This window comes from Helobdella robusta, assembly GCF_000326865.2.
Source record: "Helobdella robusta unplaced genomic scaffold HELROscaffold_45, whole genome shotgun sequence".
Lineage (NCBI taxonomy): Eukaryota > Metazoa > Annelida > Clitellata > Rhynchobdellida > Glossiphoniidae > Helobdella > Helobdella robusta.
In genome coordinates this window covers 1,172,516-1,199,119 of record NW_008705095.1, presented here as the reverse complement: position 1 = coordinate 1,199,119, position 26,604 = coordinate 1,172,516, and the positions used below count along the sequence as shown (strand labels likewise).

Here is a 26,604-nt window from a genome sequence, read left to right as displayed (position 1 = left end):
GTTTTGAACAAAAGAAACTTGAAAATGATTTACGATCGACCGTTAGAAAAATCGAAAAATTAAATTGGAAATTAACTAACGCCAAACATGATGTGATTTTTATCAATAACTGCATTTCTGACAGTTTTAATCCAATAATATATATATATATATATATATATATATATATATATATGTGTGTGTGTGCGTGTGTTGGTAATAGACCATAATTTTTACAATTTTCTATAAATTCTACCGAACTACAAACATATTAACGCCAAACATTCGGTAGAATTTATAGAATATATATATATATATATATATATATATATATATATATATATATATAAGTATGTATACGTATGTAATATAAATATCATTTTGCAACATCACCATCATCGGCTTCGATAACCAGAATCTGATCGACACGATATATCAGGTTAGCCTATTTAATCAAACTACTTTACAACAAAAAGGCATTTGGAAATATTTTTGAATGAGTTTCAAGTTTATGATTTTTCAACGTTAGATAAAATTTTCGGTTGTTATTATTTTGTTTCTATTTTTGTCAATTTATGGCTTTTTGAAACTCGGAAGCCAGTTTAATGCCTTTGGTCTTTAACTTTTTTTTTAAATATTTTAAAATTTATTATTATGAATATTATTATAATAATAACTATTATAACTATTATTATTATTATTATTATTATATTGTTATTCTCCTCAGCCTCTTTTGCTGCTATCTACTGGCAGTTCACCCAATTTCTGAGTTGTGCGATTTTTGTTTCCTATTGTTAGAAACTCTAGAAATGTGTGGGCAGTACCAAATCGAGCTATCGTCTGCACTTGTGCAACATTTCCCTTTCCAAACAGTTTATCGAGATATTTTTGCAGTACCTGATTTACTGTTCCCAATGCACCAACAAATATTTGGATCACGCGTGTTTTTGTGTTACACATATGTACATAAAATTTCGATCTCAATATCTTCATATTTGCTTAGTTTTTAAACTTCCTTTGTAGCAACATTCGTGCCATTGGGGACAGCAACATCGATGAAGAGGCGTTTGATAGAGGCATTTTTGTTACTTCTATCGTGGAGTATGATGTCTGTTCGGTTAAACCCAATACAACGGTCGGTGTTAACAGCCATGTCATACTCGACAAACTATTCAGATTGGTGATTGTACCAGCAGTCAGACACATTTTGACTGTTTTTCAGGATTGGCCAATGTAGATATTTAGCAATCCTATTGTGTCAGTGCTTATATTCTTTTGGTGCTGATATTGGGCATCCGGCTACAATGTGGTTGACAAGCTCCTCCTGCTGTTGACACAACCTACATTTACAGTCGAGACATCCATGATAAGAATACATTTTTGATGGCATCGCGTATTAAGTGCCTGATCTTGAGCTGCTATGAGGAGACTTTCTGTTTCATCTTTGAGTTTAGAGCTGTATTGTATAGCCATCCAAATGTCTGTCTTTTGTCAACGTTGTTTTTGAGCGTGTCGTTGTAAAACTGATCTTGTAATGGTTTTGTTGAGTAAATTTTGATTTTCTCATCATTGAGTGCTCTTTTAAGTCTAAACTTATTTAGTCGAAAATCTTGGTTAGTTTCCGGTGGCATGTACTTAGCCTTGATTATTTTTCTGCTTTTATGCAAAATGGAGTATTTTCTTTTTCCATTTTATGATTAAAAACTAGTTTGGAGTATTTATCAGATTTTTGCGTGATGTATTCGCTAAGACCAACGACTGCTCGTTTTTAATTTTATTAGTTCACAGCCTTCGCTATTTCTAGTTATATAAATACGGTCAATATCAGCTTTTGGGTGAAAAAGACCGTATTTTGTTAATAATTTTGTCCATATCCTGAATTTTGCTGTCACTTCAGTCAACGATTCCAAAACTGTATTCTGGTACTGGCACGGCCAAGCTGTTGATAGCTTGTACCTTAATTTTGGTATTGAGTTGAGTGCCAAGGATAAGTCTGACACGAGGGTAATATTCTTTTCGGATCTTTTCTTTCATTTTTGGTCAACACCAAGGCATTTGCAGACCCCTACCTGATCAAGATTTCGTATCTTGGTGTTGTCATCAAATTTTTTGTCAATGCCGCAAACTTTTTGAGGGGGACATTTGAGTAATAACCTAATCCAAACACCATTTGGATAACGTCGCTAAATTTTTTCACTACACCCAGCTCTTGATCCAGTTGAACATCATTTTTTGCAAATAGTTTCAAGTTATCCATTTATAATAAATGACTGATCATTTGTTCTTAGCGAAATATATAGCCTAGATAATCGTTGCTTGGCATATTGGTTAAAGGAAAGCAAAGCAGTAAAGGTGAAAGTGAATCTCCTTGGAATATACCTCTTTTAATGGCCATTTTACCAGCTTTATTTTTTCCCCGGTCTACCAAACTCCATTTTAGTGTTACACTCTTTCAACCTGGAAGAAATTGATGACAGTTGAGCTAATTCTATAAATCTTCAGTGATGTTATGATCCAACTATGAAAAATTCTACTCTATCAAAAACTTTGCTGTAGTCGATCCAAACCTCACTGAGATTGTGTTTTCCATTTTTTGCGTATTCTAAAACTGCTTTGTCTAGGAGAAACTAATCTTTGCATCCATGCGCTGATCTCCTACATACTTTTTGCTCTGGTGGAAGAATGTTGTTGTTATTGAGATGAAAGTACAATTTCTTAGAAATAAAAGCAGTTAAAAACTTGTACATAGTTGGGAAACTAGAAATCGGCCGTTAGTTCTTAGGGTCTTTTGATTCATTACCTTTTGGATACAGATGAGTTACAAGTCTGGTAAATTATCTTAATATCTGATAGTTTTATTCATTTCTCTAGCCAGTTCTCCAAGCAAAAAATCAAAGCCCTTAAAGTATTGGATATTCCGGCCGGGTGCCTTTCAATTAGCAAGATTTCCAATGATCTGTTTTACTTCTTCTACTGAAAGATCATTCCATTTCTGTTTCTAATGTTATATTATTATTATTTTCATCATCATTATTATAGCTGTTGTTATATCTGCTTTCTAAATTGTATAAATTGTCAAATGTTGTACATTTTAATATTTTTTTTAAGTATAATTATGTTAACTAAATTTTTATTTTTAAATTTTGAAAAAATTTCTGTTGGAATTTAGTGACTGTTCTGGCTTTTGATGTTTTTTGAACATTCAATCAATATATGCTGATATTTTATTTAAATTTTATACAACTAAAGGTTGGGGAGTTAGAAATTTTTACGAGCTTGTATTGTTCCAGATATGAGACATAATCTACCAAAAGCAATAGTTCCAAAATCTGTTGGGTTGTTGGCGCAGTTGAAATATGTTGAACATTGTTGAACAAAGCCAACAAAAGTTTCAGCTCGGCTAATAACTACAACAACAATTTTTGCAAAACAATCAACCAATTTTTGGCAACCACAATAACAACAACAGTTCTCAGTAAATAATACAACCAACAGTTAATGCCTAACAAAGTGCACAAGAGAATATACATTTTTTGAATTAATAAAACACAAAACGCAGTACGTGTAGTCATAATAAGTCATAAGTACATAAAATAATAGTGCAACAAAATGCGATAATATATTTCAATTAATAATTTTACAGATTTATAATTGAAAGACATTATCAAAATTATGTATAAATGAAAAGATTTTGACCCAGTAAAAGACGAATTTAAAAAAATGTTGCTCATGATTGTCTGCTGTTATAGCATATTTAAATTCTAATCTCAAGTTTGAATCAATTGCTTGATCAATTATTGACCATCAGACACATCAGCTGAGTCATTCAAATTTAATACCTTATTTGATCTCATTAATATGCAAACTAAAATGTTCACGTTATATCTTCGGCTTATACAAATTTTGAATAAAAAAATTCAAGTTAGAATTTAAATTTGCTATAATACAAATGTAATTTTTTGGAAAAAATTTCAAAAATTTGTTTAATTAAAAATTTTATGAGGAAACTCACAAATGCAAAAAATTTTAATTTTAGTTAGCGAAGAAATTGAAATCTTTGAAACAAGTACACATTCAATCACGTCATTAGGAGCATCACGCATCTCAAACAAATTTTAAAATTGAATAAAAATAACAGACTTTGAACACTAATTGTTAAAAAATTATTATGGTCAATAAAATTTTTCAAGAAAGATTTATAATTATAAATCTTTCCCTATTTTGTTGATAAACTTAATGAATTTAGTAACTACTAAATGAAAAAATTAAAATTGGGAGTGCAATATCTTTTGGATCATAGAACATAATTACGCTTTAAGACGAAAATTTTATGTTATTTTCTGCTATGCCTGAAAATTTAGATAACATCTTCTCTAGATAATAAGTTACATAGGAAGAAGAGGCGTTATTTTGTCATCACCCACACACACAATCATATACTAATTAATGACTCCACGTTTAGTTAATTAGAGCTTAGATGGCTTTTTTAGTCAAAACTAGAAAAGCGAAAAAGCGATGTTCTTTAAAGTTTCATTCCTATGCACATAAATCTCTTTTAAAATTAACGATTTTACAAGTGCCAAAAGGTTAAAATTTTTAGGTGCAACATTTACAAGCCAAATAATTTAAAAAAACAAACAAAAATTGAATAGATTTGGATGTTTGATAATGAAAAGATTTGAAAAGAAAAAATTTTCTGAGATGTTAACAGAAAGTATATTCAACTGCATTGTTTAAAAAATTTTAAGAAAAATGTTATTGATTGTATTAGTTTAGCACAATTGCAGTAACATGTTGTACAACTTTGTTGTATGCAAAGATCAACCGATGTAATTTATTAACAAAGAATGTTAAACAGCATCAACCTGCTAGAGCTGCCTAACAAAGAATCTTTTTTATTGGTTGGTTGTAAAATCTTTGTGTCCTTCCATAATGTTTTGTGTTTATATATATATAAGATGATTTCATGGAAACTTAAATGCGTGATAATTCTCGATTTATAAAACTTCAAAAATGAATAATTTACTGGTTGGCGTCTATGCAAAAGCAAACGAAATTGCTGACCAATATTTGAAACAATTTTGGGAAATGAAAGATAAGGATAAAACAACTACTTTAGGTCATGCGCTTATGTATTCCAGCATCAAACACAATTTATCACCAAAAGAAATCAATGAGCTTTCTGAGTACGCACGAAAGTTGTCCAATATGTTTGGAAGCATTCAAGGATGGTTCCTTTGTGTTCCAGTTACAATGTGGTCATGTTTTTCATCAGCAATGTGTTGAGGAATGGCTTAAAAATGTGAAGTCCTGTCAAATTTGCAGGAGTCAGCTTTGCAATAAAAGCAAAGTTCTTAGGAATCACGTAATAAAGGAGCTGGTAATTTAATGATAAATTTGTTCAGTGTACCAGATAAATATTTTTTTTATAAATAAAAATGAACCTTATTAATAAAAAAAGTGTATCTATTTACTTCTACCGTTTGGAAACACTAAAATATCTTAAAACGATTTTATTCATTTTTTTATAAACATCTGTATCTGTTTTAACGGTGACCAGTCAAAATAGTGCACGACAAAATAACGCCGATAAAATGACGTAAACATCGCCAAAATTTACCGACAAAATAGCGTGCAACAAAAAAAGCGCGAATTTTCCAATAAAATGGCGCTGACAAAATAGCGAGCGACACAATGGCGCAAGGAAAAATTCAGAAATTATCACTTATTCAATGTCAGTTTTACAATTGAAATTGTAAAGTTTAAATGTGTTTTGAAACTAAATCATTAAAATGATCATTGTAAATTAATTTTTTTTTAAATTTTCTAACAAAATTGTAAAAATGGTATATCAGAAACCATTAACTTATTCTATCTATTGCGACAATTTACAAATGAAATTGTAAAAATGACAATTAAACAATCAATACACAATGTTTTCATTAACATTGTGTATTGAATTTGAAAGAGTGCTTTTGAGAGGTGTTCAACTGTTCATCTATAAAAAGCGCTATATAAATGTTCTGATCAAAATAATAATAATAACAACTCATAATTCAACTGATTAATGAATAACAAGCCAGACTGTGAAAAATAAAACAAAATATGGTTAAATTTTTTCAAGTTATAATAAATTCCAATAAAAAAGTTTTGACAGCCAGTTAGTATTGACATATGACACTTAATCTTACGTCCCATCCCAAATAATAAATTCATATAAGAAATAAGGGTATAATAAAAATAAATGAAAATATATTTAGGTGATAACAGTTTTAATTTATTTATTACACCTATAATTTTGAACATTTTTTTGGAAATTTATAAGATACGATTCTTCTAATTTTAATTACTCGCGATAATAATACTTAAGATTTTTATACTTTCACTCTATTTATAGTAAAATTTTTAGAAATTATTGGAATTTTTTTAAATTAGTTACAATTTCGGGACCAAAGAAAATAACATTAGTTTTGGATATATTAATTTTAAATTATTTGCAACATTTCCATCTAGACTTATGTAGAAGTTTGGTATTCACTAGAGTTTCGACTTCTTGCACCGTGCTGCCATTGCTAGTATCATAATTTTGTCTGCACACATAACAAACATAATAATACTAACTATTATATCAAAAATATTTTCATAAGAAAAGACAAAATAACTAAACTAATTTGGTATATGACACGGCAATTTTTAACTCAAACTGATTAAAACTCGAGAAAAAAAATACTGAATCGATTTATGAATACATGATAATAAAGAAAGCAGAATATTCGATCAAGATGTTAATTTATTCATTATATTTTGAAATTCCATTCTAACAAAATTATTTTAAGGTTTTCAATAAGTTGGAATTAGATTAGATAATTTAATAAATCGTTAAAAACCGTCCAACGATAAAATAGCACACGACAAAGTGGAAACGACAAATCCGCGCCGACAAAACAGGGTAAAAATAACTGAGTTATTTGTTAGCGGCAGATTCTCTTGGACCGAATCCCGGACATTCCAAAATGTCACTGGAAATCTTGGTGTCGCTTGCAGATTTCGTTTTTTTCAACCAATATAATTATCATCCCAATATTTGTACCCTTTTTTAACAACATTGGGGTAAGCTTCATTTAGATCTTCAAATTCAGTAAGTAACAAATGAAAAAACTAACAGCATATTTACAAATAATTAAGCTTTTTTTGCACTTTACGCAAAAGACTACGCAAAAGACATTGCACATTCCCGAGGTGGAATAAACAACCAATTAGTTTGCAGATTGGAAATACGGTGCTTATTGCATTCTGACTAGCCTTTTCAAAATCCATCACAACACTTTGTGGAACAAGCGTTGGTATTTACTCAAAAAGTTTTCTAAAAACTCTAACATACTCTTCTTGTTGTTTTGACGGAAGGAGTGCATAAATAAATGGTACAGCAATGTAATCGCTTAGTGCATGCACTGTAAACACTTGCAAAATAGCTGAGGTGCAACTTTGAATGTTTTATCAACGAACCGGTGTGGATAGGTTTCAAGAAGCTGCAATTTATCATCTTTTCCAAACCTAAGTATTTGACGATAGTTATCTGCTCGAGAGTCCCACAGTGAAAAGTTGACATTGCGATTTGTTACTGAAAATGTATCTGGCATCATAATTTCATATAAAGAATGAAGTGTTAAAAGTGGCACTTGTTCATGTCTACGTTTTCGTTTAATTGGCCTTTGTAAAGCGTAACACGATGTAATCGCTATTGTTGCTACAGTTGAATGTTTACTACCTGAATGAAAGTGGGAAACAGTTTTTTTTTCATTTACTTGTAGAAGTTGTTGATTTATTTCATTCAAAGTAGTTTTTGTTAATCATTAAATAATTTAATCATATATAATGACCGCTGAGATGTATTGACTGATGGGCATAGTCTAACTAAATAGTTGCGAACTAATAGTTTAACAGATTTTTTTGGTTTACCGCATAGTTTAACTAAAAAATAACTATGAATTATATTTATCATTATAATCAGGCATATATCTGGCACGCATTACATGTATGTTTAATTATATCAGTTAAAAACGATCATCAAAATCAAAAATTAACAAGCTGGTTTAGATTGTAAATACCGCATCTACACGATGGTATTTTAAAAAATTTTGGGAAGTTTTCATTTCGAGCGAGATTGATTTTTGGCTACTAATAATCAGTTTTTTCTCATATACTTTTTCAATAATAAAACCGCAGAATTGTTTTGAGAATATTATAAATGAAGAAAACAAGACGCCTTAGCAAAATACCACCTTAAAAGAAAGTACATGTATTTCAAACTAGGACTACTTTAAAACGATCATTATTATAAAGATCAAGGAAACGAGCAAGTAAATTTTGAAAATTGAAATAACCGTGACAACAGAAAATAATTGGAATCCCGTTTTCCATTTGAAATAAAATTCTTCAAAAAACCAAAAATAAATTAATCTGACAATCGAATGATTGTTTAATGGAACTTGAATTGTGCTTTTCGTTTGCGGTTCACTTTTCACAAAATTTTATCACGTATAAACTATCATTAATTTAAGCGGTTACAACGCTTTTTTTTATACAATTGCACTTTTAGAAAAAAATCACATCAAGGATATTTTGACTTCAATCGACTCGAAAACTGTTATTATACTCAACACCAATCTTTCGGTTGTAATAATGATTTATCAAAGATTTAAAACAAACTAAAAAATAAATAAATTTTATTGTTAATATTATAATGATATTCAGAAATTACAAGCCACACAAAAAAACATAAGCAGCACTAAAAAACAAAATTTAAAAAATGTTAGATTCAAACAGTTAATAGTTAATTCAAGTCAATTAAATTTTTTGTTTTGATTTGTAGCTTTCACTTTGAATTGGCTCCACCCCGGTTCATTAATTTCTATATCTGAAATAATCTATTTTTCCGCGGTAAAGTTATTTTCAACCAAACCAGATGATAACGTAGAAACCGTATTTTTGCTTTTGAGATAGGAAAAGATCGAAGTTTCCTTCCAACTGATGGAACTACTCCACTCATGACGCACAGATCTGTTGCATGCACAGTGAAACAAAAATATGAACAGTCCTTGCAAGCTGATGAATGTCACCAGAATGACCTGAGTGAAAAGAAAACAATTAAAATAGAAATTCGAAACAAATTTCAAACCTTTGAAGTAAATTACATAATTTAAATAAACTCGTAAAGCGATATATCCCCGTTAAACTAAATTTACAAAAAAAAACAAATAGTCTAACTCCAATAATTCCTTTAAAAAGCTCTACTGAGTCCATCTCTTCATTCTTCAGAGCTCCAAATGCACTCAAAATCCACGGAACGCCCAGCAAGACCAACAAAGTGAGAGCTGCCGCCAATCGAGATTTTGTGTTTTGTCTCTCTTGATCTTAAGAGGAATAGTAAAAATTTGCTCTGTTATGGATTCATTTAAACAAACTCGTTTATAAAACTTGCGTTCAAAGCGATAACATTTCAAATGAATTATATTTATTTAGTTGGTGTCATTCAACATTTACCAGTTTTGTTCATATTAGGAGAACTTTTGCACAGGACTTTTATAACCATAGCGAAAACTATGATGTTATGCGTTATTATGACCAACATTGGAAACAGCCAAGCAAAATAAAGCGTGTTGTTCTTCAGACCGCATCTGTTTATTAGAAGGTTAACAACAAACACAAAACTAATCCATCGTTTGAAATTATTTCCTGGCACCTGAAAGAACAATTGATGTAGTCTCCATCAAATGCTGTCCTGTCTACCAACAGAATAAACAACGCTAACAAGGCTGGAAAACCTGTTCCATTGGAAAGATGTCGATATCATTTTTTAAAAATGAAAAAATAGACGATTTTCAAATTTTTGTAAACATTTGAATTGACAGATATAAATATTGTGTGCAATAATTTTAGCTGGTAACAATTGTTATAACAACCCCAAGCAATGCAGTTTGAGGTGAGAATGAAGTGACTGACGTGACTGTTGTAGACCACCACCAACATGCGATACATGTTGTGCGCCTCCACTCCATTCCACATCAGCGACACCAGCACGAAATAATATCTTCAAAGTGCAATAATTTCAACTACACTTCTTTATTTGAATTCAAGTCTTAAACGACTACTTTAACCGTGTCAAAACAATTGAGTAATTGGATAAAGTCCTATAGCAACAAAAATAATGAACGTTTTTTAAAACTTATTAAAAACCTTAAAACGTTGTAGATCCAGCATTCGCTTCTTGTGTTGCATCTGAAATCAGCAACATACAGTACCAGCAACAAACAAATCAGTGATATGCACAAGTTAACCAATATTTTTGTGGCTATTCCTTTGCGAGTAGTTCTGTCAGTTATATAGAAGGATGCATTAAACACTTTTAAATTGAGTCTTATAAAGAACTAACGGTTTATAAGACATTTTAATAAATAAAAATGATTATAGTGAAAAAAGTATGGAAATCAGTGAGATGTAAACTTGAAAATGGCATAAGTGAGGATGGTGAGAAAGAGGGAAACGATGGACACCGCCCTCATGACCATTCCTGCAACGCTCAACTCTTCGATGTAAGGAAAGTTCTGAGTGGTTGCAACAAAATATTCTCTGACGCGAATTGTAACATGTTTTTAAGAAATCTTTTTCTAAAATTTAACTAAAATTTTAAACTTTAATTTCAACATTTTCCGAATTATTAAAAAAATTAATTAAATAACTAATTATTTTTCAAAATCTAACCAAAAACTCAGCAATGTTAGTTTTGCTCGTAACAAAATGATAACCATTTGACTGCTGAATAAAAATGTTTTAGATACAAATTGTCAGTTGAAATTGAAATTTCAGAATCACAATATTTATTTAACATCATAAAAATAAAACATTAAAATGAAGCATGTTCAAACACATAGACATCATTTGAAACAAACATCCTGAATCATGAAAATAGCAATAAAGCCCGTTTCGTTGCAGAAACATGTTATGGAACTTTCAAGAAATTCAATGGCGCAATCAAATTTCCACAATTCAGGTGTAAAAATCTTAATATTGTTAGGGATGGTTTTGTTCTCAAAAATGTTTTCATTGATGCCGACCAAATTTTCGTAATCGTATCGGCCACAGATTGCTGATGAAATGTTTTTCCCCTATGAATAAACATGAATAAATGTTAATTAATCAAGTAGTTTTAAAAAATTAGGTTAATTTTTAGACAAATTTGTAATAATGAATAATCCAACTTATTGCTGATCCAAAATTTTGATTTAAAAATGTATCTCAGTAATTAGCAACTATGTATTTTAAATTAAACCGAAATTAGAAAAGTTTAAAATTTGCTAAAGATTTGCTTTATAAATTCAATATTTGATAAAAAATTGTTCATGCACTTCTGAATGTTTTCACGTTTGAGCTACTTAGCAAAATGAAAGTTATTTACTCTCATCAAATACCCATGACCTAAATATAAAAATACTCATTGTCAGAGGACAGGAGTTTTTTCCACAATAAAACTTGAAATATAATTGTAATGACTTTTTTTACTGTTCAAAACCTTTTTCCTAAATTTAAATAGTAGAATTTTAGTTAATTATAACTACTTCTATAAATTAAAATAAAACGTGCTATAAAATGAACTTAATGTGGAAAAACGAAGAAGGACCAAACGGAATGAATAATGGAAAAGTTAAACAGCTTAAAAGCCAAAAAATATGAAGCAGACTTTGAATAGAGCACTATGATCCTTTTCAAAAAAAAGCCTAATCACTAGTTAAATGCATAAGAATCGTCCAATTTTTATGGAATTGATAGTTTGGTTTGCTTTTTAACGTAATGGTAAAAGTTCGTCTACTGATTTTGTGAAACTATGGTACAACACAGGATAGCAGTAACCGATAAATAATAAAATATTTAGAATAATATGAAATTTTTTTCAATTCAAATCGCATCAAAATAAATTTCTTTGTGTATATATGTTTCCAATAGACTAACCAGATTGAGGTTTTCAAATCCAACTTTAAAAGAGAGTTTCTGATCCTTGGAACCGACGACGTCGTTGTACCTGTAAACCTTGAAGTCAAGAAAGAACAAGGGACTGGACAGACTTCTGAGATCAATTAAAGGTTAAAAAGTGAAGTTGATGGTGGAGGTGAACTCAAAAAAGAAAAGAAAGCAACAATGAATTAGAACGCAAAACTTTGAAATTAGTTTATGAAAACATACGCAGTTAATTTTAATTTGTTTACCTATAATTATTATGATATCAGTAATTTTATTAATTATCGCACAACAGAACGTATTGTTAGTAAGGAGTAGTTTTATGTTCCATTCTGTTAATTTAAAATAAAGCAACTTTCGGAAATTAAAAAATATCATTTTATAGTCTCAAATAAATTTGTCGTACTAATATAAAGATTGAAACAAATTCTATTTAATTTTTAATGCCATCATTCCTCCTAGCAAATGTTATCAAATGAAACTTTGATAAATTGTTTACTGTAGTATCAAATTATTAAACTGAATCATTTATCAGATTAATTCAAAATATTTGAGTTTCAATAAAATTTAAAAAACCTTGAAATTTGTGAACGTTGGGTAGGGATTAATGCCCAAGCATTAACGACTCCAGCATAATTGTAAACGTTACGTGATGCTGCCAAATTATTATCAATTGAATTTATTTGTTAGTAATTTTTTATTTTTTTTTTCAATAAAAATGTATGCGACATTCAATTGTATACCCATGAAATTGAAAAATTGACATAAAATTATCACCACTGTTTAAATAGCTGTATGAGCCGGTTGTTGAGTCGCTGCTGCTCTTCTCTGTAGAGTAGTGGAGCTCCTTAGAATGAGGAACGTTGTTTTTCTCTATCATTAAGTCATTGACATAACTGTTGAATGCAGTTGATGAAGGTGAGAAAGTAGTTGTTTCGCTGCCTGAGTAACTGCTCACGCTCTGAAAAAAAATTTGTATGTGGTTCTTGTGAGTTAATAAAAATTACAACTTACGGACTGACTGATTGATTACATTGTTGACTAACAAAACACCAAGGCAATATTTTTCTGTGAAAACGCCGGACAATTTATAATTAATTTAAAAGCTTCCAATGTTTTGACATATTCAGCATTCATACAACATGCATTCAATTCAAAATTTTTAATCTCTCAAACTCATCACATGGTTATTATCAAAATTGTTTAAGAAAATATTTTAAATTTTCTTAAACATCAATAACATGGATCTAAACGTACAGAATTCGGCGCATCACTCTTAGATGGAGGTATAGTAACGGAGAGTGGGTTGTAGTCAACTGGACCGACGATGGACAAACTTTTCATACCAAACATGAGAAAACTTCTAATTTCAATGGTGACTGCTATACAAAAATAATAACAAGTTAATTTTAGTTTGTTTGACTATTTTATTCATCATCAGTTTTGTTAACATCAACATTATCATCGTAGCCCTGCATTCAATTGAAATTCATCAAATTAAATGAAGTACAAAATACAAAGGTTTAAATTAACAATTCAGCATCGGCTAAGAAAATAGAACATGAACAACAAATTAATATTTCACTCTAAAAGTTTTGATCTTTAAAGTTGAGTTAATTTTTTTATTAATTTTGTGTTAATATATTTCGGAAGCATCAACTTTGATCAGCGAATCACTCACATTGCATGTGATTTATTTTTTTATTTTTTCTGTTTAATCTTAGACAAACCTTGAAAGATAATTTGCGTGTAACATAAAAAGTTAGTTTAACGGAGTTCTTTACGTCACATGACAACAATCCAAGCATACACATAGATAACCAGCACATACAGTGCCGGATCAAGACAACGTTAATAGAGGAGACCAAAATTTTATTAATGTTAACATTTTTTAATTTTGACAAAAGAGCCAAGAAATTCAACAAATGTTCGTAAGTTTAGCCGAAAATTAGGCTGGTGACCTTTTTTTGGTGCATTCTGTATCAAAAATACGATGTTTATTATGATTATTAAAACTTAGTTATACTTACTTTTAATAACAACACAGCTCATGACAAGGTGGGGTCAAAAATCTGTCACTGAGTACATAATGCTCTAAACCAGTCCCAAACAATACCCCCAATTTGCCATTCAGAAAAGGTTGATTGTTATGAAACAGTGAAAATAAGCCACCATCAGAGCATAAAGGCATGAATGAAAAAACCGAAAAATAAGCTAACACCCAAAATAAAGTGTTCAGATGCATCCCAGTTTTGCCAATGAAATCATAGTCATAATCGATATTACATTTTCATTTTTAATATGAAGAATCTAACCAGGATTGGCGAAGAACGTTATAGACAGTTGAGCCAACGTTCCGTATCTCCCCACAAATTTGTGGTTGAAATAATCTTTGAATGGGAACATCGAGAACAAATATTGGGTGTTGTTTCCTTGAATGTAGTCTATATATGGTAGCTTCCCATATCTGCGCATTATGAATCTTATCATGCTGGTCGTCAAGTTTTGGTAGATGATAACTTTCTCAATTTTATTATCGTTAAAATTGAGTACATTGATGTCATTTGAAGAGTTTTCTGAATGCTGGTCAGCGTTTTTGCTTTTGTTTGTTTTAATTTCTTCAAGACCATACATGAGCTTATTGCCATCCCACTTCATATTGTTCAACTGCTTCTTGAAGCCAGGTATTAGAAACATTTCTTGATTCATTATAATTCTTCAATAATGATAAGTGTTAGTCAAATAATGTTTTCATTAAAAAACGAGTAATAACACTTCAATAGGTCATATAGTCGAATCAGGAAAACAACATCAAAGTGATTTACGGTTAACAATTATAAAATAATTTTGTAAATAAAAATTTGGCGTGAAGCGTTTGCAAAAAATGGATTTGAGGGTTCCGTAGGGTGAATTAGCATTCCTTTTAAAAGAAAAGTGAAATAGAATCTATTGTAAGTGAGAAACGTTGACTAAAGATATAAATAGTTACAAACACGTTCATTTAATTCTTGTACTAAGATAATTTTAATCAATTTCGTACACAACTGCGAGTTCAGTTTGACATAAAAATTTGTTAATGTAATTTTAATAATATTTAAATGGTTGAGCTGTCAAAGAACTAACCCCTCAAATAACTTCGAGTTATCAATCCAGAAAACTTGTAATTGTTCCTTAATGAAGAGATCCGTTAAAATGAAAAACTGTTTTACTCTCAAATCATTTTCTACATTCTGAATGAAACAGTCGAAACCTGAAAATATGTCATACGTAAATTTTACTTTATTCAATTATTGCTTGTTAAATTAAATAAATGAATGTTTTAAATTTTATAATCGTTTGATTAGTGATTTGTTTTTTATCAGGGGTGTCATTTCAGACATGAAATAAGGGGAAAAAAGCCGTGGCGGATCCAGAACTCTGTTTATGGTCCTTTATTGCTACTCCGTTTACCTTAATACTATGTCAATTCGGACTAATTTGAGGTATTAAAATTAAATTATTAATACGAAGATAAATCACAAAAATTTAAAAATTATCATTAAATTGAACAATTTAGATTCCAAGGGGTGGGGGGCAAACTCTGTCCCATCGCGGATGTTCCTAGCTATACGAACTTGATTTACGCATCAATCACAAATGAAAAAATTAGAATTTGTATGTGTGTGTTGTGTGTGTATGTGTGTATGTGCTGTGTTTGTGTGTGTGCTGTGTTTGTGTGTGTGTGTGTTTATGAACAAAATGTATATACTTCTAAAAAACAAAAAAGCTAGCAGAACAAATGGATCTTCTCCAATATTTTCGTCCTCTGTCATATTTTGAACGAGTTGTAACATTGCGTCCATGTACTGAAACATCAAGGAACACGTCACGTTGTAATGGAGATTCTAATGTTATTTAATTGGTTAATCATTTAATTATTTATCTGACATTTAGCGTAAAGTGATTTTGCTGAATTTTGCAACAAAAATTTTGTGGTTCATGAAATTTATTAATTATTGAAAACACACTGGATGGTAAACAGAGAGATGGCAATCATTATTAACGTTGATATTACTAAGAAAGTCAATCACGAGCAGCTAAGGCAACAGTTTAAAATTTAAGGCAAACTGTAAAATTTAAAAGTGAAAGTTTAATAAAACTCAAGCAAAAAACTGCAACCTATTTGAAAAAACTGATTTTGATTGAAACTAGTTATAAGAGCAAAAATGTAATGATTTTGAAAATTTTTTGAGATCAAGTAGAACCAAAAGATGGGCCAAAGGAAAGAGCGACAGACAACGGATAACCGAAAAAATAATAAAAAACACGTCTGGCACTGCGCTAGAAGTCAGAATTATAAAATAATAATAATGTCATTTATTCGGCGCTCTATACATAGCACCAGAGTACTAGGTTCCTGCTACTACTAAGGCCTCGGATGTTTCGTGTAAAATTCATTGAGTAGTTGTTGACGAATGTATAAAGGTAGAACTATGTAGTTAGAAGAGTATCACACGTGCAACATACGCAGACTCTTTTTACATGAAGAAACGGTAGAACAAGAGCGGTCACGTTGTCTTTGGATGTTTCGTGTAACGCCCATTGAGTAATTGATGTTATTGTAATAGGCCGAAATATTTTAGTTGGCTTAAATTTTTCGAACAAACATTAGCGACGTTGACAGTAAAATTTAACTAATTACAATCCGATACCATTTTTTCAGCCAGGAATGGCCAAAAAGCAGCGCTCGTTCACGAACATCAACAAACCATTGACGTGGCAACCATTGAATAAGTACCCGAAAAGTAAGAGTAGAGGAGTTAGAAGTAGAATTATTAAGAACAACAAATGAAAAACGATTATAGAGATAAGAAATAAACCAAGTTAGACAAGAATCAGTAATATTAAAAAAATTATCTAGATGCCTTAAGAGAATAGTAGGATCAACAGTATCAAAAGCAGAGGAAAAGTCAAGAGCTAGAAGCAAAGGATGTCATAGAAATCTGCAGCTGGACCAGCTGGACGCAATAGAACATAGAAATATAACTGAATTTGAAAAGTGCATCAACATTATTGCTAATATTGAAAATAAAAAACATTTTATAAAATTTGAAATGAAAAAAAAATTATTTAAAAACAACGTAACAATTCATGGAAGAATATTGACAATTTTTTTACAATTTTATAAAATAACCTTCAAAGATTCTAAAATGATTTCTCTCTGCACTATTGCCGGATGTCTTGGGCAATTATTTGGAGTTAAATAAGACCACCAAGTTTGGGAAATTTTATCAAAGGTAGAGAACAAACAATCTTGGTAGATGTATTTTTTGCTAGAATTAAAATCTTCTTTGTAGCTTCCAAAATCATTGTAGTACACCATAGTGTAGTATGCAATGCTGACTGGAAATTGAAACTCAACAAGAAAAGAAACGTCATTTTTGTTATTGATATAACTGTCATTTGTGTTGCTAGATTGATTGTTGATTAAATTGCCATTGAAAAATTTAACAACTTCATCAATGTAATAGAAACGACATTTTTGAATATGTCTCATTCCTGTTGTGTGATATAAAGATAAATATAAACTAGCTGGCCGCTTTAGAAATAATGGCAAAATTTCAATAGCTTAGATAAAAAAACAAAATAAATTATTACATAACATTTTATTAACATCTCTAAATTGTTTAATACCAAACTATTAATTTTTAACAAAACGTAAATATATAATTGCTCGAAATGCACGATGTACAGGGCATTCCTGAAATGACAAACCAGAAATTCTGAACAAATGGGCATCGTTAATTTTAAGGATATCGACATCGAGAATTCAATTTTGGACACCTACCCAGATCATCGGCACTGAAAATTTAACAATTCTATGTTAATGCCAATACCAAGTTTTCCAATTTATCGATATAATTTTATAACGGTTTCTCGAGGTCTGGATATGGCGTTATTTGAAATGGCATTCGATGCCTCGGTAACTCTCAAAAACATGGAAAATTTTTGGATATCATTGAGCGTTTTATATTTTCTCAAGGTTTAGAAAAAGACGCTCGTTCCTAATTTTTATTTAAATATATATGATAAACTAGATCCAGGAAACTTAGTGAATCCGGTTTATCTTAACTTTCAAATGCGTTTAACAAAATTCTCCACAAGAGATTGGTACAGAAGTTGAAATTAAAGGTAAAGTACTCAAGTGTATCACAGATTGGCTATCTAATAAGCGTCAAAAGTAATCATACGGAAACACGGAAACACTTCTCAAAGTGGGGAAAATGTTATTAATGGCGCACCCCAAGGATCAGTACCGGGGCCATTCTATTTATCCTGTGCATAAACGAAATCAACAATAGAATTGATTCTAGGTTATCCAAGTTTGCTGATGATAAAAAACTATTAGCTAACGTAAATCTAACGATGTGGTCCGGCTGAAAAAAGCTTGGAAGAAATATAACTAACACTATATGGGAATGAAAATAAGTCAAGTACGTGATCCGGGTATTTTATTATCCAAGTTTTTGTAAGCCATCATGACAGTGTCAAATATTTTCTAATAAGGCTAATCAAACGCTTGGGACCGTTAAGAAAACAATTACAAGCAGGAAACAAATTGTAATAACAAGGTTATACAAATCCTTGTACCATTGCGTGCAGTTTTGGTGTCTCTATCTTGAAAGGAACAAAACAAGTTTTTAGAAAGTCTACATAAAGGATCACAAGACTACGATAAACTTATAAAAAAAACTTAATAAATGTGGCTTGACAACTCCGGAAACAATTAAAACAAGAAAAGATTTTATCCAAACTTTCAAACTTATCACGGACAAAAAAGATTTATCATCTAAGACATTTTTTCAACTGTCTCCTGACAAATATACAAATGGTCACTACTGATTTGAAAATACTTTGGAAAAAATTTAAAATCAGTCAATGTAATTGTTATTTTTAGTAAAGTTATTTTATTTTTGATTTTTTAAAACAATCTGAACAAAATTTTGTGTTTTAATTGACAGTAATAGCATTTATTTGCAATATTAAAGATGATTGCACATTTATCTTCCAAAAAACACGATCTCAAAAAAAAATCAGAAAAGAAAAAATATTTAAAAAATTTTAATAATCTGATGAAAAAATCCAACTCTGTCTCCGGCCCCTCAAAAAACTCCGACTCCGACAATGGTCGGTTAATATGAAGCGCCACGTTGGTTGAAATTTATGAAAAGCACAAAAAACACAATTAAAACAAAACGATAAGCATTAAAAATACAGAACGGCTAAAATTTTATGATAAAGAACACAATCAGAAACAGAATTAATATAATGGCAGGACTAATGCAAGCCGATTTACGAAGGCTAGAAATTTTAATAGGAAACACGTATGAAAACAATTATAATAAGGTGATAATAACTTGGGATAGAAGTTAAGAGAAACAGGTTTCTTTTACAACCACACTCATTTATGTAACATTGAACTTTTGTCTAGAATATTTGTTAGTTTTTAAAAATTATGGAACATGGTAAGGTTTTCGAAAATCCACTGAAATTCTTTACTGTAAGGGCAAATGTGCAAGCAAACAAGCAAAATGTAAAATTATTAAAAGCGTGACCTAGGTTGTAATTCTATCGAAAAAAATAGAAAAAACAACCAAATTTGTTTCGGGCATTCAGAGGAATATCTAGGTAATGTTAAAGAACCGAAAATGTTAACAATGTTTAAATTTAACAAAAGACCACTAACTACTTATATTTTTACTAGTGTGGCCAAAGTTAAACTGGTGACTTTAATACTGCTCACAAGAGAGCCTTGGCTCCCACGGCTTGCCCCAAATCCGTCAATGAGGACGATTTAAAAAACTTTAGTTGACGACTACAGCAATTAAGTTGAAAGTTATTTATCCAACAGCGGTAAGTTATCGAGTTGCAGTGAAAGAAAATGTTTAATGAATTGAAGTTAGTCAAAATTTAGAATTGCTTTGCAACTTAAAAAGGTTATAAATTTTTCAAAAGAATCATTCAATCAACAGAAGTAATTCAATCAAATTAATAGTAAGAATTCAGTAAGAATTAACAGTAAGAATTCAATCAAATTAATAGAGATAACATCCGTGGAATTTTAAACCGGAATTGTCATGTGATATCTCTCCCAATGTACTCCCAACAGGAAGCAAGAGTTGACCATTTACATCATAAAAGCAGTGTAATGACGCTATTTGCTTCCAGGCCATCGTTCAGATCAAACGCTTCATTTCACTTCCTACATGTAGTTCAACAGAGACATGCAGTACCGCTGAATATAATCAATTCTAAAAACTTTTGAACAAAATGTTACAATGAAAATACGTGAGCCAGTAAATGAGTTTTAATTTTTCAAGTTTCCGTTAAAACAAAAATGTTTCGTAAACTTTTGTGTATAACATGTTCAAATGAACCTGAAAATATTTCAAAAATGCTTGATGTGTGTTACACTCATTACATTGTTCAAATATTTATATATGATGATACATTTAGGGAAAAATGAAACAAACTTTTGGAAAAATATTAATACGAAAAGAATGAAAAAATTAAATGATAAAGTTCAAAAAGTATTTCTGAATTAAAAAATGTTAATAAAACTAGCCGATTGGTGTTCTGGGCCAATAATGAGGTCCATTATAAGGAGTCATAGTTTTAAAGCAGCGATCTGTTTTTGTAGAATATTTAGAGAATTTATATTTCTTTAACTACGTTTCAGTCTGATTTAAGCTTAGCAAGCTAATTTAACCTTATTTTAACTCAAAGTCTACTACTTTCGCGAGTTTTTTATTAAGGGTTAAAAGGTCAATTACACTTTTCCAAAGTTCAGAGATTCAACAAAGCACACAAACATCGTACATGAACACGTGCTAAACGACGCATCACAGAGACGGACATTTTTTGTCATATTTAAACCCGGTTAATGCGAAACTGCACCATGCGACCTTAGCCATTAGACTATCACGCGACCTCTAACTCTAGAAACATTTTTTATTATTAATTACTCAAATTTTTTGTTTGTTTTCAAAGATCTAACAATTGAAACATAACTTTTTAAAATATAACATACCACTCCTGCATTTTTCAGGCAACCCTTCAAACTGCTCACTGAACGATATTATGTTCTGTGAGAAGTTGGAGTCCAGTTCGCGGAACTTCAAGTCCAACCAGCAGGTCATCTCATCGTTAGGACAACTGGTTCTGTTGATGTCGGTGCTGGTAGTAACGGTGCGTGGGATGGTCGGCTCAAATGGAATCGAATTTGACGATCCATTGTACGAACTGCTCTCTACGTCTGGAGGGTACTTAGATCCTGGAGACGGCGTTGATGAAGATGCGAGTGGCAACAAACTCGACATCGTTAAAATAGTTTTACATACACACAACAACATCACTACTATCATTTTATTGCTGAAAAATGAAGCGGTTTTTCTGTTAAATGTTAACATGTCTCTGAATTTCTTAATAAAAGCATTTTAATTTAATGAGAAACAGATTAACATTAATAAAAACTTTTTTGAAATAATAGAAATTATGATTTAATTTTAATTTGCTTCTAATTTGGTTTTATAATTTTTTTTGATACACTGCAATGTTCAGAAATAAAAATTTTATATACTTTTGTTACGTATGACACACACACACACATACACACCAACACACACATATATACACACCACACACACACACACGCACGCACACACACACATATATATATTATATATATATATATATATATATATATATATATATATATATATATATATATATATATATATATATATATATATATGATAATACACTAATATATCTTAATAAATAAATATGTGTATAAATTCATGTGATTCTTTATTGGCAGAGTTGTCATCCAAATACACCAGATTAACTGGTGTGGGTTTGTGTGTGCATTATTGAGAAGCAGAACGACAGAACGTAAAGTTTTAATTGACGAATTACGAATTTTGCACAAATGTGCGTGATGGTGTTCAAAAAATGTTTAAAATTAAAAAATTGCAAGTTGAATTTTGGGAATTTTTAACAATTAAAAATACAAAAAATAATTTTCTAACTGGCTGTAATTCAAAAACTTAATCGATTTCAATCGAAGCAACAAAAAAATGTACTCACGAAAAGGCTTTTTGGCATGACATCACATAATACAAGACTAGTCACAACACAAAAAATTGTTTATCAGCAAGACTTCTTAATGTCGTTATTATAGCTTCAAATTAATTTCTTAATTGCGTTATATTACTATAAAGAAAATATGTTTTTTCACTTGAAGTACATATGTTAAACAAGGATGGGCTACAGCCCTCTCGTTGTGAACAGTGTTTTCATTGAAACTCAGCAAAATACTTTAGTATTACATACAAAAATATCTTTCCAAGTAGAAAAATCATCAAAAATTGGCGTAATAAGCAATGAAAAACTTTGTGACCGTCCCGTCAAATTTTGAAAATTGTGGCTCCTCCCTTTATCGTTGTCTAGATCCCCCCCATTTTTGTCTTAGTGATTGTTCAATTAACATTCAAACGGTTCTAACTAGTGCCCTAGCCAGAAATTTTTGTTGTGATGTCTTTGTGGTTTGAGGAATTATACAATCCTTTTATTCTCAACCCTTTCTTTGTACTAAATTCTCAAATTAAAAACAATGTATTTATTATAAATTCTTCATTTTTCACTGTTGCGATAAAAATCATAAAAGTTCTTTGCATAGAAAATAACAAAATACAAATGTTTTTCATTAGCACTACCCAAAACATCATTATCAGGCACGACGAATTGTGGTGATTTTGACTGAAAACCTATTCGATGTTTAGTTCATTTAAATAGTACTTACTTGCACCATTGAAATAATAAATGTTGCGTTTTTAGCTGAGTTTTATTAACTTGAATTATAAAAACAAATCTAAATAATCAACATAACATTTTATTCACAGCTGTACCCCACGTAACTACAGGCATTATTAAATGAATCTGGTCGTCGTCTAAGCATTGATTAGACATAACTTTTCTTAAACTGATGAAAAAGGTCTTTTGGCATTGTTTAGTTATTACCTATCTGGACGTCATATAACGATAAATCTTTCAAAAGTTTTTACTATATCTCTCTGATAACATAATTAGTTACGGTTCTTTGGTTCAAACAAATATTGGTGTTGAAGGCATCAGTAATTCTCAAAAATAACTGAAAGTTTCAATTTTCGGTGGACGTTTTTTCTTTAATTTTCTAATTTCCAAGACTATATCAGTATTCAGTGGTGGATCTAGACAATTTTGGCCGGGGGCCTAAACTTTTAAAATCTTTCAAATTTGTCCGGGAAAATAAAAGTGGGAAAAATTTTGAAAATGTTTGTGGTAATGTTCTTTTTTTACGGTATTTTTTTTAGCGAAAACAATGAGTTTCACTAACTTTTAATACAAATATTGCTCACAACGGCTTCCCAGGCCCTCCTGCGACCACCACTGTCACAACTAAATTTTCCAGTTTCGTTTCAAGATCGACATCGTGAGTGCCTTTGCCCAAATTACTCTTGATACCTTAATATGAATCTTTCCTACAACCAATAATTTTTTTTATTTTAAATAACGATAAATCAGTATTACATTTTTAAGTGAATGTTCCTTATGGTTTTTGAGAAAATTATAATAACATAAATAAAGATTAAAAATTTTTTGTTCTCATTACTTAAAAAATAGTAGGTACTATTTTTATTTTTGCGTAAACTTGTAGGTTATTATTGAAAAATTACAAACATATTAAAAAATTTAGGTCTTAAATTTCTATATCTATGACAATTCGAGTGTTCCACACCTTTTGCCTTATAACATTTTAAATCTTATTGGTTGAATGAATTTGGGCCCACATAAAATAGTTTTAAAGTATAATTTTGTTAAGAAACTTTTTTAAGCTTTTTCCTATTTTTGAAGGTCCGAATTGTTGAAACGGGCAGAGACGAATAAAAAAGATTAAGAGTAAAAAAATGTTCAACGTGCTCCAACTAACAGATTCGTTTCTTACTTTGTTTACGAGACTGAAGTTTAGCAGCCCCAACAAATATATTCGGGAATCTCTTCGCAATCGAATCCAGTCACTGCAATATCGAGCTACCCAATTGAAATTAAATTTTTGAAACATGTCATAATTCAACAATTGTGCTTGCATTAATTTTGGTAATGTCATGTAATTTTGAATGTTTTTATTTAGCAATGAGTGTAGTTGAAAGTTTTTTTTTTCCAATTTAAAAAAAAAGTTTATCGTAAGGTTTTTAATCAGTCATTATAATTTTTTTTTGGTGACTCATGGTGGCTGGCATTCATGATGAAAAATACTCACATTACAGATTTCATCTGGACGAATATCTTACGGACTCACTTGCACGTTATATTAATTACTGTCAGTGTCTCGAACACCTATTGAACATGTACACAAACACACACACACACACAAACACACATACACACATATATATATATATATATATACATATACATAAATACGTGAAAAATTATATATATGTATGTACATGACAAACAGTACAAATATCTTGTAGATTTAATCAAATCTAATCAAATATAATTTATTGCAATTGAAAAATATTTGTTAATATAAACAATTTATTTATTAGCATAATAATTTTATCTGAAAAAATGTTCCAGCTTAAAGTTCTTAAATATTTAATTGCATTAATTTCAGCAATTGAAATAGTGGAATCATCTCCTTGGAGTTCTAAAGAGTTATTTTTGCCTTTTGATTCAACGTCATCAACTTTGCCAACGACTACATCCTCATTACCATTCCCTTCATCATCATCTTTTGATCCTCATTTACATTCCTCAGTAGCTGATGATGTTACCGTGGAGCCAACATCATTCCAACTGCCAACCACCAACACCACACCCAGCAACCTCAGTAGAACCAGCTGTCCTAACGACGAGATGTTCTGCTGGTTGGACTTGAAGTTCCACGAATTGCACTCCAGCCACACCCAGCACATAACATCGTACAGTGAACAGTTTGAAGGAATGCCTGATGAATGCAGAAAAGGTGGGTTCTTGTTCATTTGGTTGTTAATTTTATAACTTAACAATTATACGTAGCTTTTAATTACAACGTTATTATGAAATAATTTACCTATTTATAAAAAATACAAAATATTGAACCCCTATTTCAAACAATGACAGATCGTTGTGCTGAAGATCGGGCTTTAAACACGGATGGATATTTTGATTGGCTGAGAACACGAATAGGTTTTGCTCTGTCTGTCAATTTTTTACCCATTTTTATTTTGGGATTGTTTTCTGAACATTAACAAACAATTCGGAAAACTGCTTAATTTATTGTCTGTTTTTAGACTGCATGTTTACCATTTACCAATCATTACAAAAGTAAAAATTTTTTTTGGTAATTTTAAAAAATGTAAAAATTGGTTGATTTATCTAAATCTAGATATAGCGTGGCAAAGCTTCAAAAAATTGAATTGTTTTACAAAATTAATTTTACAAATTTTGAAAGTTTATTATTTTGGCATTTTTAAACAGAAGAAAAATTTACCATAATATAAATATTTTGTACCATAAATTTAACATAAAAGTAGTTTGGCGCCACTTGCTTTCTCTTCTAAATATAAAGAATCTTTAGTTTCGCACACTAGTCGAACTTGATTCCTTCCAGAGTATTTATTTCTTTTTATTTTATTGTGAATTTGTTGTTGTTGTTTCCCAGCTTATCGACACTTCAGACCACAATGGTGCTATTCTGTATTATGTTACGATTCGCAAAATATTCTATTTATTATTTTGTATGAGTCGGAGTTGTTGTCGGAATATATATATATATATATATATATATATATATATATATATATATATATATATATATATAATTATATATATCCTAAAAAAACTAAGAAAATGTAATGAGTTTTCGATAGCTTCGTCCCAATATTAATGATTTTCGATTGATTTGAAGTCTTTCGATTTGATGGAACTGTTTTTTAATAATTTAATAACTGTTTGGTGAATTATCTTCTGTCTGAAAAAGAATGGATTTGAAAGGATTTGTAGGAAGTTAAAGAGTTATAATATTTTGTCATTTAAAAACATTACTCAATCAGAATAATCTGTGCTACTTGAATTTTATCATTCAAATTTTAGGCTTCAGCTGTTTCCTCAAAAATCTTGAGAAAGAAGTTCACACGGGGCAATACAAAATCATAATGAACCTAATTTTCGATCCAGTGTTTAGCTCGTTTTGGGTTCGAAATTTATTACAGTTCACCGAGTAAGTTGAACAACTAATATAGATCAATCAATCAACCAAACAGCCAACTAATTAATCAATTAATACCTTACTCAGACGATCAAACAGTTTTATTATTTTTTTTCTCGGTAAATGATAATTATAGTCTGAGTAGTAGATATTAAAAGTATCATGAAACGATTAGACATAAACTTGCAAATTTTATTTTATAGATTGCCAGTGCAAATGAACAAGATATGGAGATATATGGGAAAAAAGGGGCACGAGCAACTAGACGAGCAGCATAGTTAAAAGCTTTTCTTTAAGGGTAGAGTGTAGAATCAATCCGGAAAACCATAATAGAGCGA

General features: G+C 30.3%; 4 protein-coding genes across 4 annotated transcripts; 2 read left to right on the top strand and 2 right to left on the bottom strand.

Annotated features, from left to right (window-relative positions):
• Positions 1–5,152: 5,152 nt before the first annotated feature.
• HELRODRAFT_127848 (hypothetical protein) lies at positions 5,153–5,314 on the top strand (the record flags this gene model as incomplete). Its single annotated transcript, XM_009026163.1, has 1 exon — positions 5,153–5,314. A coding segment is annotated over one exon (162 nt), but the record flags the coding sequence as incomplete, so codon positions are not given.
• Positions 5,315–9,663: 4,349 nt separating this feature from the next.
• Positions 9,664–10,071, bottom strand: HELRODRAFT_85412 (hypothetical protein; the record flags this gene model as incomplete). Its single annotated transcript, XM_009026043.1, has 2 exons — positions 9,664–9,803; positions 9,939–10,071. Coding segments are annotated over 2 exons (273 nt in total), but the record flags the coding sequence as incomplete, so codon positions are not given.
• A 10,275-nt stretch (positions 10,072–20,346) lies between these two features.
• Positions 20,347–21,350, bottom strand: HELRODRAFT_178028 (hypothetical protein; the record flags this gene model as incomplete). Its single annotated transcript, XM_009026162.1, has 2 exons — positions 20,347–20,408; positions 21,062–21,350. 2 exons carry the CDS (start codon positions 21,348–21,350, stop codon positions 20,347–20,349), a joined length of 351 nt encoding a protein of 116 aa, XP_009024410.1.
• Positions 21,351–24,645: 3,295 nt separating this feature from the next.
• Positions 24,646–26,548, top strand: HELRODRAFT_178027 (hypothetical protein; the record flags this gene model as incomplete). The annotated part of the gene is made up of 4 exons (XM_009026161.1): positions 24,646–25,042; positions 25,180–25,245; positions 26,152–26,278; positions 26,470–26,548. The coding sequence occupies 4 exons, from the start codon at positions 24,646–24,648 to the stop codon at positions 26,546–26,548; spliced, it is 669 nt and encodes a 222-aa protein (XP_009024409.1).
• Between the last annotated feature and the right edge of the window lie 56 nt (positions 26,549–26,604).